The 16,449-nt window shown below is 41.3% G+C and overlaps 2 protein-coding genes across 2 annotated transcripts; both read left to right on the forward strand.

Annotated features, from left to right (window-relative positions):
• The first annotated feature begins 2,103 nt into the window (after positions 1 to 2,103).
• On the forward strand, positions 2,104 to 6,919 carry pgfa (placental growth factor a). Its single transcript, XM_069684823.1, has 5 exons — positions 2,104 to 2,298; positions 2,382 to 2,458; positions 2,547 to 2,576; positions 2,652 to 2,720; positions 6,305 to 6,919. The coding sequence occupies exons 1-5, from the start codon at positions 2,104 to 2,106 to the stop codon at positions 6,339 to 6,341; spliced, it is 408 nt and encodes a 135-aa protein (XP_069540924.1). The 3' UTR covers positions 6,342 to 6,919.
• A 1,881-nt stretch (positions 6,920 to 8,800) lies between these two features.
• cipcb (CLOCK-interacting pacemaker b) lies at positions 8,801 to 11,756 on the forward strand. Its single transcript, XM_069657696.1, has 3 exons — positions 8,801 to 8,909; positions 9,005 to 9,189; positions 10,670 to 11,756. The coding sequence occupies exons 1-3, from the start codon at positions 8,801 to 8,803 to the stop codon at positions 11,564 to 11,566; spliced, it is 1,191 nt and encodes a 396-aa protein (XP_069513797.1). The 3' UTR covers positions 11,567 to 11,756.
• The last annotated feature ends 4,693 nt before the right edge of the window (positions 11,757 to 16,449 follow it).

Consider the following 16,449-nt stretch of genomic DNA (forward strand, 5'->3'; position numbering starts at 1 on the left):
CTAGAGGGGCCTCAGTGATGTAGACACAGTTGCTGCTTTGCATTAAACAGCGCCAGGTCCTGCTCTTAAGGCTGTAATGAGCGTATATCATCCTTAAAATCTCTTTCTGGTTTTGCTCCCTGTATTTGTAACAGCATCTGAAACCAGGACCGACAGACACATTCAGTATCACCCAGCTGGAAATTAACAGCACCGTGATTTGAAGTTTATTTCTGGATTTTATTATACATGGGGCTTAAGTTGAGGTAAATCTATAAAGCTGGCTCTCGTATTGACTGTGGAGTAAAATAAAATCTTTTAATACACAGTGCAGTCCATAAAGCTTGTTACAGGAGTAGTGATGGGAGATGAGTCTGCCAGAATAGAAGGTTAAAGCAGCCTTGAAACATTGTGACATGTAATTTTCTCATTTTCCAAAGTACATTTTCTTTATCTGCATAGTTGAATAGTTTTTTTTAAATGTTGTTTGAAGTTAGTATAGTTTTAAAAACGGGAATAACTCCTATTGTGAGAGTTCACATGCAACCACATGGAGGGAACAATGTATCTTAGAGTGTGACGACTGTTACTGCACAATTAAGTGAGAAGGTCTTATAGGCGTGAATGCTTTACAGAAGGAAAATTTGGAGCGGTCAGTTCCTGTCATGTACCGTTCATGTACCGACAAACACATCTGGAAATATAGATATCTTTGAGAAAGTCCCATTTCTGGGCTGCTGTCTAAAAATCGAAACAGTCACATTAATAACAAGCATGACGACATCTATTTTCCTAATTGCTTGTTCTGTGTAGCTCCCATTATATCTCCCATCTCATCTCCCATCACCCCAGAGGAGGCCTCACTTCAAAGATTTTAAGTGCAGTAAAAACAGCACACCCAACAGTTTTAGTAGCCAGACACGCACTGAAACACACACTTGACATTTAGAAATCCCCTTGGGAGAGATATGAGGGAGGGAGTGAGAAAGACAATGGAAAGAAAAATGCCAAGAACAAAACTGATCTCATGTCATATTTATTTGACAGGAAATAAATAAAAATAAGACTTTGAGAAATGAAGTGCAAAGTTTACATTTTGAACTCTTACATATGTTTCCTTTTTCTTCAAACTAGCGGCTTCAGATGCAACATTTGAAGCAGCTCATGTCCAACAGCAAACCACTTTACCACAACTGTATTGTTCATGCATGTCTGTATATTTTCAGACTAATTACAGCTGTTGTAATGCATCTTTATCCATTGTTGACTCTTTGGCGACGGTACAAACTACCCTTTCAGCATAAAATCCCACAATCAAACCTGCCGTTGCCCGAGCTCTGAAGCATCCCCCGTGTTCCCATCAGTGTGCACGGAGCGAGGTGAGGAGTCAGAAACGGATTGTTGATATTCAAAAGAAGAAGAGAGCCAAGATCAACTTTGCACTTTGTCTTTCCGCTCAATTTGGCTTTCAGAAAACGGGGGAACGTTTCCATCTTGAGTTTGGAAGCCGGGCTGTGAGAACTTACCAAAAGTCATGCTGTGTCATGACACTTTTCAGCGCTGCCTTTGTTTCCTCTGTGCTCATTGTGTGCAAATCTCCCCTGAGTAATGAGCAGCTATTCTTTGTTGTTTTTCTCCGCATACTTTGAAGGTTTTCGGTGTTACAATAAACCCTCTAGTGTTACAATAACTGCGAAATCGAGCGTGTTTTTTGTTTGTGGCTGGCTCATTTTACTGCTTTTTGCTGGTTTGCAAACAGCGGCACAGTGGTGCACCGCGCTGCATCATTGTTTTTACTGGATCATTGGGAGTGCACTGCTTTTCCTCTGCCACAAGAGGGCGTCCTGCAACTGCTCAATCCAACCTTTACTATGACAACTCTGTCCTTATTTTATCATCTGTATCATCTTCCTGATTGTATGCAGCTCCTGTCTAACTCCAGCTGTGTTTAGCATTGTTTGTTATACTTTTATTAAATGAGAATGTCTCTGTTGCAGATTTCAAACCCTCCACAAGACGGCCACTCAAAAGGCAAGCCCTCTACTTGGTCATACCCCTCTGAAAAGGCATTTCCACCTCTTATAAAAGCTTTACAGACTAAAGATTCGTCCTTGTCTTGCAGTGATGGCCTTCCAGGAGGTGTGGGCGAGGAGCATGTGTCGACCCATGGAGCAGTTGGTGGATGTGGAGCAGGAGTACCCTGGAGAGGTGGAGTACATCTACATGCCGGCTTGTGTCCCACTTTGGCGATGCTCGGGTTGCTGCGGGGACGAGAACCTGGAGTGCCAGGCGACCCTTGAACGCAACATCACTCTGCAGGTAGAGCAAGATGTCTTATCAGAAAAGGATATTTCTGTTTTCTAACATAATCTATTTCTGGTTTCCCTTCTTTTGTCTCTAAGGTTATTAGGATTCACCCCATGATTTCCATGCATCATGTGGAGCTCACATTTGTGGAGCATCAGACCTGTGATTGCAGGTAATTCTCTTTCTGTTAAAACAGATGCCAATGATTCCTCTTATCCCACAGCTCATTGTCGGTTGTTTGTGTTCCCCCCTTGTTTTAGAGCCCGACAGAAACTCCCGAATAATAAAAGGTCAGTAGAGGAATGCTTTATCTACCAGACATGAAAACATCAATATCTTCACCGCACTTTGCTCTTCCTCCACAGCAGCAGTGAGTCTATCAGGCACAGACCTCGCAGGAGGAAACACAAGAAGACGGCAAACGGCTGTGGCAAGTAAGAGATGGATTGCCCCCCTGCGGCGCACACAAACACGCACATACACATACACACTAAGTCATAATGTTTGGACATTTACTGCTACATTTATCACTGTTTCCCCCACTCTGTCAGACAGCCAAGGACAGATGAGATTAAACCATATCACAATATATATTGTGTGCTGTGTAGCTCTCCTCTAATCCACACATGAACTTCAGTTTAAGGCCACAGAGTTTTTAGCACAATAATCCAAGGTTGCTGATAGAGCCAACCAAGGACTGCCAGTGTGACGGTTCAGGCTGAGAATAACCAAATATACAGTTCATATGTACATCTTTACCAGCCTAATACAGTCATGGGTTTTTGAAGTCACATGCTTGTCTGCAGCAGCTCAGTCATGTACAGTCACGTCAAATGCTGTGTGCTTAATTTCATCTACATTAAAGCTAGTCTGTTTGCATCCGACCAACCCTGGAGATAAAGGTACACCTGGAGTGTATGCCCTCAAACTCTTCCCTTGATATTGAATCTGATTGAGTAACAATTTAAGGACAAGCTATTCAGAGCAACCACAAGCCGTCATTTTCAGTCAGATTTAAGGGTTCATCTGTCGATAGTTTGTCATTGTGTTTGTCTGTGGTTTCACTCATGAAGGTCAAAAGGTCAGCTTGTGTCACAGGTAATCTCTCTGTGCCTTTCTCTTGTCTTTGTGTGTTGTGTTAACAATTATGAAGTGTGCAAAGAAGGCGCTGCCGTAATAAATGAGATGCCCAATAGTAAAAAGTGGTACTAACAGGCTACATTATGAGTTTAAAATTGTAACCAGGTCTGTGGGGTGTAGCAAAGTGGTCCTCTTTAAAGGAATGCTTCAAGGGTTTAACATGTGATGATCAGTTTACTTGCCTGTATTTGTCCTCATCCTTCCAAGGCATTTGACTGTGGGCGACTGGGACCCCAACAAAAAACTGCTGTAAGAAACAGCCGTCAGACCAAAATAATGACTTTCTTCTTAAAACATTATAATATACAGTAGGTAATTTATATCATATGGAGAAACAAACCTGATTGTTTTGAATCTAGGAGAGTTACGGTAAATGTGCTTTTTTTTTTTTTATGGAATTGTGTTAAAAAAAACTTCAAAATTCATATGTGACATATGTGATTGGGACCCATTGCAAACAAGCGGGACTCGATAAATAGTGCCACCTTATACACTGTGTTCTGAAAAGTAATTAATAAAGAAAACAATGTTATGTTATGTATGTTTCTTTATTTGAACAGGGACAATGCACAAGTAACTCATTCATTTGGAAGTGCAATATTACATATCACATCTTTGTTTAAAACGAATGTGTGTATTGGAGGATAGAATCCATGATCCTCTTCATGTGCACTTTTGCATTACCAAGTTTAGCTAGCTAGCTAATATCTTATATGAGGCGTAGATATGCAGATGTGGTTGAGCAGTCAAATCAGTTGGATTGTGCCCATAACTCATCTGAGCTCAGCAAGGAACACCTTGAACACAAAGACGATTAAAACTATCATAAAATAATTTTAGAAGATATCTGATATATTTGCAGCCTCATATTAACAGTAGATAGTATACACATGATATTTTAATCCCATTATGGGGCGATCTGTACAGAGCCAGTATCAGTTGCAGTTACAGCTCTTTATTTCAAACATACAGGCGTGTAAGTATTTTTGCAAGATGGACTGGAAAAAGAACTTGCCTTTGATCGGTCTTTAAAAGACATGAAGTTTTCCCTTGTTGGGAACTCGACAGCGAGGTCAGCTGACTTAAGGTTTCACCACGTCCTCTGATAAGAAGCAGAGTGAGGGGGCGTCTTATCCAGCAGCCTTAAAAGAGCTGCAAAGAAATCCCTCCTCTGAATCAGACAAGCTTAAAGCCAGACATTGGACTTGGGGTCATTGTGAAGCAGCGCTGTGTCTGATGGTGGTCTGTAGATTTCCCCACGTTATATTTTATCATCCGCGTTTGAAACTGGGTGGTCGTGTTATTCTGGCTGTTTTCAGGTCAAGCTCAATGTTAATGCTGCTCCATAACTTGACTCCTGTTATTTGTAAACCATCTTTAGGGTTAGTGACCCATCATCTCACAGCCCCTCCACCCCATCTTTAGTGGTCGGGGGACCACACAGTTGCAGATGTTTTAATTTCTTCCAGCAGATTCAGGGGGCTCAAATTGTACGATGCTAGTTCAGAACGTAAACTGAGTTTAAGTACAACTTCCTACATAAAACATGCAAAATAAACATTCACTCTGGTGGATTCACGGTGGCTTCATTCTTTCGACTACCCTCAATGTAAATGTTTGGGATTTTACTTTGGTTGTTCAGAATATTTGGCCTTTTCATTCTGTGATGAGAAGTGTAACACACGGAGGATCTGTCTTAAAGGGGGTATTATGCTCATTTCAAGCTTCATATTTCACTCTGTGAAGTAGCTTAGCATAACTTACAGTTAAAAAACCTCTTTCTCACACTGGTGCTCTGTGCAGGCCCTCATACAGCCTCTGCCTGAAACGACTCCGTCAGCTCTGTCCCTTTAAGAAACCCCGCCCCTAGAAGCCCACTTTCTTCTTATTGGCCAAGGCTGCACTTTGTGACATCACAAAGTGCAGCGTGTAGAAAAAACTGTGTGAAACTTGGCGTTCACAGCAGCCTGCAGGCTGAGCTGAGAAGCCTGTTGATTACTCCAACATACATTCACTTTAACTATGGACACCCAACATTGTCACATTATATACAGTATATTTCTTAAAATGTCAAACAGAATAATACCCCTCTTTAAGTGACCTCTGACCCCATGGACCTGTGCTCTGTAGGCCTGTTCTGTAGTCCATCCACAGCAGTGACAAAATTATCAGTTGGGTGGTTATTTTTTACTGCTGACAGTATTTTAGCACATTAGTGTTCACTTACAATTTCGTAAAAGCTGAACTTACAAATTTAGGAAGCTCATTTGTTAGTGAAATGTCAAAATATGGATTTACTTAACTCCCAAAACATTTGCATACTAATACAAGTGGCCATAGTCAATGACATGACTCTCCAAATGGTGTTAAAGATCACATATTCAAATCACAAAACTCCTGCTAAAAAGTGAAGCATTGTGGAAGCTGAGTGGTTTTTTCCAACATGGGGATGTCACTAAGTGCTCTGTAACACAAAACAGTTCCTGCTCATTGTTTCTCCAATGTTTTGATCTGATTGAATGTTCCATTGGACATGCCATTTAGAATTTCCTCTCTGCGTAATGTCACAGAGAGAGCAAATGTTCATATTCGACAACCAGTTCTTCCTTTTTTCTGTCTGAATAAGGTTTGTGTACTGTTAAATACGGTCCTACCTCTGTTTGAATAGCCACAAATCATTTATTTATGGAACCAACAATAAGACCAGCAAAATGCAGTGGGAGCTCATGAATAATGTTGCTAATGAACACCAAATGCTCTGCTGCAACATTGGAAATCAAATGACATTTGGTGAAATCAAACTGGCTAAAAATGTGTATTTCAGAGCATTATAACAGCATCAATTATAGTTTCTCTGCTTGTTTGTTTGTCTTTTTAGGTGCCAGTTCCCTGAAAACAAGATCAATCTTCATTGATCCTCACGTCTGTTCAAAGTTACATTTGGAGAAGTTTGGAGAGGTGAACATCGACACATTTGTGTATTATCCCTCGGTCCATTTATTTGTTTCCTCATCCTGTGCATCCATCAAACATCAGACTTCCAATCTTGTCAATGACACTTGTTTCTTATTTGATTAATTGTGAAAGAAAAAACAATCATGAAAACTTGTTAGACTCTTAGTGCAGTTTTTAATGGACCAAAGTCAATATCTGTTACGGGTTTTTAAATGCCATGGGTGTGGTTTTAAACGCAGACACAGGACACAACAGGTATAGAAATAATTTGGAAATGCTGCCAGCTGATTAACTGCCAGGGGAAAGGATTAAGGGCCTCATCCATCCTGAAGTGTCCCCTGATTAACTGTCTGATCATTCACAGACACCAGTCACAGAGAAGCACAGGACCTTCCCTATCACTTTATGTTCACTGTGACTTTTGCAGATTGACTCCTGTTACAACTCTGTTGTGGCTGCACAGCTACAAAAACTGATAAAAGATGTCTTCTTTCTGACTTTCTGTAAACTGAGTTTCTTTTACGCTGGCTTAAATACATTTGAGGAATAAAATTATCTCAAAATACAAAAAGACTTTGTGTCACCTACAGTTGCACTGGTGGGCCATGAGAATGGGTAACAAGCGAGGACACTGTGAGCTCTTTATCTTGCCTGGCCCTGTACTTGGCACATTGTTATCCACTTATTTGTATTGCATCCGCAGCCCTCCAGAGACATGTGAGATGATAGAGGTGTGGCTAGATATATCAACAAATACTGCTCATTTAGTAGTTCACAAAATGGGATGATAAAACATGCCAGACAACTTTCTGAAGTGAAGCAATAATTAAATGGTATGAGTTATTACACAGGCAGAACCAAATTGAGGTTTTGTATTATAGATTTAAAATAATGCCACCAGGAACTGTAACTTCTACTTTGTTAAAGTATCTTTGTAAAGTATGTAGAAAGCCAATTAAGTTAGTATGTTATATGAAATTTTGTTGGTGTCTTTTCTCCTTTACGTGTGCACACTACCATTAGACCTTTTACCACATGATCGCCAATTTTTTTTTATTGCAGGCATGAAACTTAGCTGTGGGAATCAAAGTATAGTAGTTAAAAGCATCATGCCTACACGTGAGGACGTTTTGTTCTAAGAGCAGTGTTTTGTTTACCTATTCAAACATGCAGCAGAGAAGACTTACTCTGCCTAGGTTAGCTGTAGGCCAGCCAGGCTATTATGTAATACACAAGAACATTACGCTCGAAACCTCCCGTCACGGGCTTTCCCGACAGTACATCTGAGATGCCTGCACTGTACAGCAGAGCACACCTCCTAACTGCACAGTGAACACAATGTCCTCAACTTGCCACACATTTGGCTGCTGTCACGTTTTTCAGCTGCTGGCTTTGCCGACCAATCAGAAGACAGGAAATAGACCAGGTGGTAGGCCGTCACTACGTACAGAAGTGACGTGTACGGTACTCCAGACAAGACCACGCCCATGACTTCCAAATATGGCAGCGTGGCAGAACTAACGAATAGCCTGTTCTTAGCATTTTTCACCGTCTGGGGACCATAGTCGATCGATGACCGAAAGCGTATGGGTGGTCAATAGCCTACTTTACGTTTTGACGCACGCAGAGGACAATTAAAGTGCAGTGGTTAACGGATGTTCCCACCGTGCTCGGCATGTGACCGCGCGGACAGGGGAGGGGCTGTCTGTCTCGTGTATTGTACCGTGGAACACAGAGTTCTAGTCAGCGTAGCAGCAGGGCAACACAGGCAACCGTCGGCAACGGCCACACCAAGAGGTAGACGACAATAGACGCCACGACCAGCCTGCAAAACCGCAGCTCATCCCTCAGACTCGAAGACAGCGTCGTTGGGACAGACCGAAGGACAAAGTAAGCACATTATGTTTCTGTTTTTAAAACGTTTTGTCGTGTTTTTAACTTACTTACGGTGTACTTGGTGTGAGTTAACGCTGTGGCGTCAGTTATCCCGCAACGGCTAATCAAAGTGTTAACGTAAACTGTGTTCGTCCTGTTTGTAGTCTCTTCTAGCTACTTAGGCCGTCTTACATTAAAATATATAATTTTCTGCCTTTTATGTCATGCATAATGCACGTTTGTGAGACCAAGGACTAAACATTATGACTATACTATTACAGATTTTGCAGCGTCTTCTTGATATTATGAGCTAACTAAAAATAACTTTAAACTATTTTGTGTGACAACTTTGAATTTTTGTGGTTTTATTCACATTAGTAAAATAGTACAACACTAAGGGAGGTTAATAGATATGCTGTCTGTACACACCTCCATATTCTGTCATTGACATGAACAGGAAGTTATTTTAACTGTTGTTCTTAATACCAGTCTTTGATGTGCTGATGTAGTTGCAGTGAGACGTTATCACTGCTGCAGGAAGGAGATGAGCACCAAGAGGAAGGCTGAGAGCCACTCAAGGGCAGCCAACAGACCTCGCTTCATGAAGTCTGGAGGCTCCCGGGCTGATTCAGAGAGAGACTCCGGGTTCTCAGGTCAGACCATGCTCTTGCCACAGTGCTTTATGTGCTCAGATAATAAGGTATCTCTTTTTAGTTCAGCCCCAGTTACTCTTCTTTCTGCTCTTCAGATGCAAGCTCGGAACACACGAGCGCTATGGATACCACAGACTCAGAGGATTCACCCCGCCCAGCTGTACAGCAGGGACCACAGAAGTCTGGCTCGGGGCCCCAGCCCTCTCAGCTAACTGTGGTGGGAGGCTCCTACTCCAACCTCTCTCCTATGATCATCATGAACAATGTCGTCCTCAAGCAGGTAAACTGCTGCTACTCAGCAAAACCTTTACTCTGTAACGTAAACATAAGCATGAAACACCATCTGTGTAGATGAACTCACTCTCGGCTTGCACCCAGGCTCAGCCCCTTAACCTTTTAACCGTGGGCAGAGGTATGAGCAGGTCACAACAGGAAAGCTGTGGCCAAGTTTTACTGCGCCTGTGCTTATCTTGAATGTGCCTTAACATTCCAGTCAAAGCAGCCTGGAATTTGACACCAAAAAAAAGATAATCAGCAGAGACATGAAAGTTAGTCAGATGTGGCTTAAATTTTATATAGATTGTATTAAATAATGAAAATAGGAAAAGAGATTGATTTATGGCGGTGTTGGTTGTTTATGTTTATGACTATTATTTTCCCTCAAACAATTTATGAAGCAGACCAGTGTTGTTAGACGTTAAATAAATTAAACTAAATGGAGTCCACAGTGCTCTTCCTATGTAAAGGCTATTACAACTTGTAGGCTTCTGTTTAAAGAGAATTGTTGGAGGCTTAGTTTGTGTCACTCAAACAGAGTTATTTTGTCCTTATTCTTTAGTATTTCACATTGGTACTAGTCATACCTCATTCTGACAGACACAAAGGTGTGGGTCTAACCTGCGTCTGCAGTTTGTCTGCATGAATGGTCTGCGCGTCATACCCCGTCCTCCAGATGGGTTCAACAAGGGTGTCAAGGAATGGAAATCGATTTAGCTGTATTGAAGTACAAAAGTCATTTCAGTGCCTCCGAGGACAAAGAGAGAGAGAAAGGGAAGCATGCATGTGTGGGAAAGTGAGTGAGAGTCAGTTATTATTACATTATGTAATGTAATTGTATGTTTATAGAACTACAATGCAGACAGCAGTCTCTGCTAATGAAAACCAGAGATTCACCTGTAACAGCTGTCTCACAAACGGGTCAAAGACAGGTTAAATGCATGGTCTGTAAACACACATCATATGCCAATCCCTGAAAAGGGAGTTGGTTATCATCATACAAGAGTTCAGGTTGCAATGTTGCCATGACAACACTGTGTGTGGTGGTGCTGAAACTACTACTGAACCTTAATCATTAGAGAGAATATAACACTATTAATAAATTGAGTTATTTGTGTATTTCAGAAACTTAATGTGTGATTCAAATAATTTTAACGTTTACTTTTTATGGTTTTATTTTGTATGAGGAATTTGACTCAGAAATACACATATGCTTAAAACAAGAACAACAAGTTTGACAAAGGTGTAATAAACATTTAACTACCATATACAGGCCTGCAGATATAAATATACTGCATATTTATAGACTAAATGATTTATTGGAAAAGTATGTTTTTGTTCCTGTTTGTATGCTAAGATTGTTGCAATGCCCCACATTTTAAATAGTTTTTCATTGATTTTCATGGTAACGACAAAAAAGAAACTAAAGTGTTAACTAGGGAAGTGTTCGAAGTAGCTCAATTTGGACTTTTCTGCTTTTGCAGCCTGGAGATAATCCTCCAGCCCTGAAGCCCTGGGGATTCAGTCCCACAGTGGAGGTGGTCCAACCTGTGGTCCAGCAGCCTCAGGTGGTCTTTCTCCAGCCTGTGGTCTCCCGTCAAGCTTCCCCCGCATCCAAAGAGGCCTCCTCCAGACACAGACGCCCTAAGAAGTATCTTCCGATCCTGAAATCCTACCCCAAGATTGCACCGTATCCCGGAGACAGCTCCAGTTCCTCAGGGAGAGGAACTGCTTCCTCATCTTCCTCCACCACCTCCTCTTCTTCTTCAGAGTCAAAGAGGGGCAGAAGTGTGACCTCCACCCACCGGGAACACTGTCAGAGAGAGAAGCAGCAGAGAAGTCTATGTGCTGGTGCCCCTAACTCTGGCTCGTCCACTCCCAGTCTTCCTGCGAGCCCCAGCCCCATGTCTCCTCTGCTGCAGAGCCGACTTTCTCTCCACACAGCAGAAAGCAGTGCCAGCAGCAGCCCTACCAGGGAGAGGCCTTCATCAGTTGTCAGCCAGTGTGAGTTTACAACCTCCCTGTCTTTCTCTGAAAACACAGGCTCCAAAAGCCAGACTCTCCCTGTTCCCTGGGGGGATAACCAAGAGAACAGCTCATCGGGAGAAAATGACGCTGATACAAAGAGGAAGCGCTTCTGCAACACTTACAACATCCTGAGCAAGTCGGGCCTGCTCGACATCGCACTCCGCACCAAGGAGCTCCACCGGCAGAACCGGCGCACCCAGACCGACCTGGACCGGCTGAAAGAGCACACAGACCTCTTCCTGCAGGCTGCGTGGAGCGGTGACACCAGCATCTATAAGAAGCTGCAGGCCAGCCTCCAGGAGGAGGAAAAAGAGAGGGAGAGAGCTTCTCAGACCAGCTTAAAGGCAGATTAGACCGAGCCTAGCGCAAGACAATAATCCTTTAGACTGAGATGGGGGGAAAAAGGAAGGCCGGGTTGGGGGTTGGAGCGTGCAGAGACAGATGGACCGAAAGTAATGTGCTCCACAATACATACACACACCCCCAGACTCGATGCTCACACACACATAGTGAGCTGTGGCCTACATTTGGGCTGCCGGCTGCCTGAGGGCCCTGACACACCAAGCAGACCTAAAAGATTTGGTGCAGATACAGACTTTTTGTTGCCTCCTGTCCTCTGTTTAATGTGGCACTTGTAAAGTGTAGCTGATGACAGCCAACATGCACATATGTTCTGCACCTGTGTGAGGGGAAATATTTCAGTCAGCAGTCTGTACATGTAATCCAGGAAACATCAGAAAAGCAAAGCATAGTAGACATAGCATGGCATTCTTTGGCACAGAATGGTCCGACTGTGCGCTCAGATTATGATCTGAGAATATTGCATCGAAACTGTGCCCTTTGCTGTGCTGCACCCTGAAGTTGCAAGCATGTGTTGTTGGAAAAAAAAGGTGACAAAAGCTGAAACCGCACTGAACATCCCAGATTTGCCACGTCGGTAAAAGAACTTTCTCAGACTGCAAGTCCAGATCCTTTTTTTGGTTTATCCAAATTATACCAAGATAGATTTTAGAGAGTCTTTAGAGCACAAATTCACATAAAATATGATTTTTGTAAAGCAGATCCAAACCACATTTTGATGGTGTTTGAAATGCAATTTTTCTCTAAATATGCACCTCAGTCTGGACGCTCTCGCCACTCAAATCTGAGTTCAAAACGTCTTTTGGCGACGCTCACAACGCCACAAACGACAACAACAAATCCAGAGTGAGGGAAGTACAACAGACACAAAGAAAAACAATCTGTGGGATGTGCTAGATGATGGATCTCCAGCGTATGTAGTTACTGACCCCTACAACGTTACCACAGTAACCCATGCAGATAGGTGTGCGATGTCTGGACACAAATCCAATCTGATCACTTGCAAATTACAGTCTAAAAGGTCCGATATGCCTGTAGTCTGAACAAAGCCTAATTGCCCCCGTCACTGATTCAACAAGCTTGTCCAAACAGATAAGGTCCGACCAGTGCGGTCGGTTCAAGACGAGATTAAAGTGCTGCCGAGTGTCTGCTCGGTGTGTCAGAGACATAAAGTCAAGTGAGACAAGATCCACAGCTCCCTGTTCTGCCACACTGACTACATGTCTTCCACTGATACTTCTGCTCACAGAGATCTGTTGCTCCTCAACAATCAAGACCTGAAGCTATTTGGGATTTGGATCTAAGGCACAAAATTATGAATATAAAACTTTATTTTACTGATGCACAATACAGGCAGACAATCCAAAAGCTTGATTTAAACCCCTAAGACTTAAAGTTTAAACTTAAAAAGTGCAAGGCAATGTGTTGTCATCTTGGACTGAAAAAACATCACATCACAACAAAATGTCACAGTACATCATATGATTAGGTTGACAATTCTGTTATTGAAGTGTTTTGAATCATTCATGGTGGATCTAACAGCTGTGATACTGAAGCGTTGCAGTCACAGGGTGTACATAACTATAATTATTAATATGCAGCAGCCACAGTTATGTAAAACTGATGCTTCTGACAGGCTTGAGGGAACACTCTCATGTCACGCTGAATGCGTCCACAGCCTCTCACCAGTCAGCATCCTTAAAGAGACAAACATTTGCCTAAAGTGTCTTTTTTAGTTCTGCTGCATTTTCAGACTTGATGTGGAAGATTTGGCACGTCTCGTTATCGGCTTCAAGTTTAGCTTTCCCATCATGTTGACGGCAGCTGTGCTACAGTGCAAACTGGCTGGAGGAAAGCTCTTAAGAGCCATTAAGATGCTTCCCTGACAACATCCCAGCGTAAAGGGTGCTTCCTCTCCTTCTACATGTGTCAGTGACTTGTGTGTGTGTTCTATCAATTGTTTTTTTATACACGATTTAATTTTATTTAATGTGTCACTATTGTCCAACTTACGTGCAGACTTTTCTGTTTCCGTCTGTATGAGGTATTCATTGTGTGAACCTTCTATGACCATCAGAAGGTTTCTTCACGTCAGCTTTCACTCAGAGACACAGAGAAAGTCCAACAATTACAACGTCCAAATTGCGACCAGTAGTAAAGTTTTGTATGATGTTTATAATTAAGGCCTTAATATTTATACCGGATGCATTTGCACCAAAATAGTCTGAGAGTCTCTCTGAAGCATCTTTGGGCAGAATTTAACGGCAGCTATGGTAGCTTGTGTGACACCGGCTGCAGTGCAGAAGTTACAGTACTTGAAGTGCATTGTGAGGCTAAAAAAGAAAACAAAAATAGCAGTGTATAAATACTATTCCAATAGTACAGCCATGCATAACCATTATGTTTTTGTTTTTTTACAGCTTCCTCAATATGCATCATGTTTTTGCATACTCTATCTTTAACCTTGTGATGATGTTATGATTTTGCTTATGCTGATTTAAAAGGGATCATGTTTAATTAACTCAGAAGTTTGGGTTCTTTTGTGAATGAATTGTGGTCGTTCTGAACAAAGAAACTTTTGCTGGAACACGCTGATTATTTTTCAGCTTTGATTTTGGAAACTGCCTGTTAAGTCAACAGTTGTGTTAGTTTAACTCTGAATAGGGCACAAGAACAGATAGTACGATCTTTATCTTAAAGAGCTCCTTGTGTCTTTCCACAACAAAGCACTTACAAGTTACCCAACAGGTTTTCTTTGTAGTCATTGAAGTTTCCAGAGTAACAAACATGCCAAGGCCATGTCACAATGACATTTTGGACTTTTCTACTTTGTTTAAATTGTGGCAGATGTCCAGACGACCTCAAATTCATTTATAGAAGAACCTTTTTTTTTTTTTTACTTTTTTCTTTCTGTTGTATATGCTCATATATTTTGTTTGTTTTTCAAACGTCAGTCAAGTTCCAGGAAAAAAATAAATTCTTACATGACAAATGAGCAAACGTTACAACCTTTGTTGTTAATCTTTTTTAGCTCTAAAATTAAGGTTTGTAAAAGACGTGGCTGGCTCTTTGCTAGAACCACAGATCAGTTATTAGTTTTTCTATGACGTGTCCTTTTAATGACGGCCTTTTTCAGACACTCAGCCAGGACAGCAACAAGACTGCGCGCACAATTGTGCTGTTTTTGCTAGCGTTTTTGAGCTCTAACGGCAAAGTGTCTTGCACTGTAAACATCTAAAATCATTACAGAATTAATTTGAACTCTTTTGTGGACCAGCTCTTCATCAATCAAACGCATGAGGGACACATGATGGTACTGGTCAGTGAAGTTTTAGCTGATAATAGCACAACAACACCGGTCGTGTCCATGTTTATTTAGAGCTTTCCTTGTTTGATGCCATCTGCTTTTACCTTCGCACATTTATCTCTCAAAGTTAGCATACAAACACGCTGTAGTCAAAAGTTTGGTTTGTTTACATGGATCCACACTGCTGTGGGGACTGTCTTGGATCCAGTCCATGTGATGGACTATTGACTGAACTGTATCAAACCATAAGTCTGATTATATCTACTATTGTATCTGCTACATGCTGTGTCATGGACTGCCGTTATTATAAAATCATTTGATGTCTGAACCATGAAAACAAAAAATGATAGAAAAAGAGTAAAGACTTTGTATGCTTGTACAGAATGACACCTGTGATTTTATAACACTGGATTTTGAGTTTTTCATGTAAACGTCGGCAGCTTCGTTTCCTCAGTGCATTTCAGTTTGCCTTCTGTCATTTTTACAGATGCTGAAAATGTTTGTGAAAAAGGTTGCGATTGTTTTTATCAACATGTTTCAGTAGTGCACCAGCAACATGATCAGGAGCCCAGTAATCCATTTAGTAGAATCAGGCAAACTGAATGTAGTGTGGCTTACTGGCAACCTTTTTTCTATTCTGAACTTATACGTGTAAAGTTGATGAGACTTACCACTGTGGAGGATTTAACCAAAACGTGGAACTTGTTATGAATACTGATATGTCAGCTATCCCAATCAAAGAACAATAATGATTAAAAGGGGTTGATGTAATGTAATTTAGGGCTCTTTTTGTACAGTTAAGTTTTAAGAGACTCATTGTTTGTGTAATAAATGTCATTCCAAAGAACATGTTCTTGTTTGTTTTTGTAGATATCACTAAGAAAAAATGTTTGTTACAGCTTCTAAAATATATTAAATCAATTCAAATATCACTTTGGGTTACAGGAGGAGGAGCGTTATGTTCTGAATCTTTGATAGAGGTGAGAAAGAGGGGGACTGAGACATTTATTTTCAGAGATTTCCACACACCTCTTTCATCACACTAGCAAGCTGAGAGACAGCAAGTAATTTGCAGACATGACAGATTACACCTCAGGAGCTATTCCTCTGCTGTGAAACATTTTAGCTAGAACTCAATGCTTCTTTGTTTTACACTGTAAACATATTGAGGACAAACCATTAACTTTCTCCAGTACACCTGGCCTCCATAAAGCTTTAATTTAGCAATGTTTTTAAATGTTTTGCATAAATATTTAGATTGAAAGCTCTTAGTAGAACCCTGTCCAGCTGTCTAATGAGGGCAAATGTCATGACAAAAGACAGAATACTTTTTTGTACCTTCCTGTAAGTCTAATTCCCCCTCTGATTAAATATTAACCTGAGGAATTAAGCAAATGTTGGTCATAACTGGTGATGCCTCCTGGTCAGATAAAAAAAAAGTCAAACATATAATTCACGTTTCATTTTTCAGGTATTTGGGGATGTATATTTATCTATTTACTTAACCAAAAGCAACAATGCCTCCATGTGTATTTGATTCAAGAGTGAAACTAATGTAGTTTACAGTTT

This window comes from Semicossyphus pulcher, unplaced genomic scaffold (genome assembly GCF_022749685.1).
Source record: "Semicossyphus pulcher isolate SPU_LCO1_2020_fin unplaced genomic scaffold, fSemPul1.0.p SCAF_11, whole genome shotgun sequence".
Lineage (NCBI taxonomy): Eukaryota > Metazoa > Chordata > Actinopteri > Labriformes > Labridae > Semicossyphus > Semicossyphus pulcher.

What these genes read in the sequence shown, in the direction of transcription:
- pgfa (XM_069684823.1), top strand. Translation starts at nt 2,104, where the DNA reads ATGGCCTTCCAGGAGGTGTGGGCGAGGAGCATGTGTCGACCCATGGAG. An exon ending in AAACTCCCGAATAATAAAAG is followed by an intron (nt 2,577 to 2,651) that starts GTCAGTAGAGGA and finishes CTTCCTCCACAG; the next exon opens with CAGCAGTGAGTCTATCAGGC. An exon ending in ACGGCAAACGGCTGTGGCAA is followed by an intron (nt 2,721 to 6,304) that starts GTAAGAGATGGA and finishes TTGTCTTTTTAG; the next exon opens with GTGCCAGTTCCCTGAAAACA.
- cipcb (XM_069657696.1), top strand. Translation starts at nt 8,801, where the DNA reads ATGAGCACCAAGAGGAAGGCTGAGAGCCACTCAAGGGCAGCCAACAGA. An exon ending in GAGAGACTCCGGGTTCTCAG is followed by an intron (nt 8,910 to 9,004) that starts GTCAGACCATGC and finishes TCTGCTCTTCAG; the next exon opens with ATGCAAGCTCGGAACACACG. An exon ending in ACAATGTCGTCCTCAAGCAG is followed by an intron (nt 9,190 to 10,669) that starts GTAAACTGCTGC and finishes CTGCTTTTGCAG; the next exon opens with CCTGGAGATAATCCTCCAGC.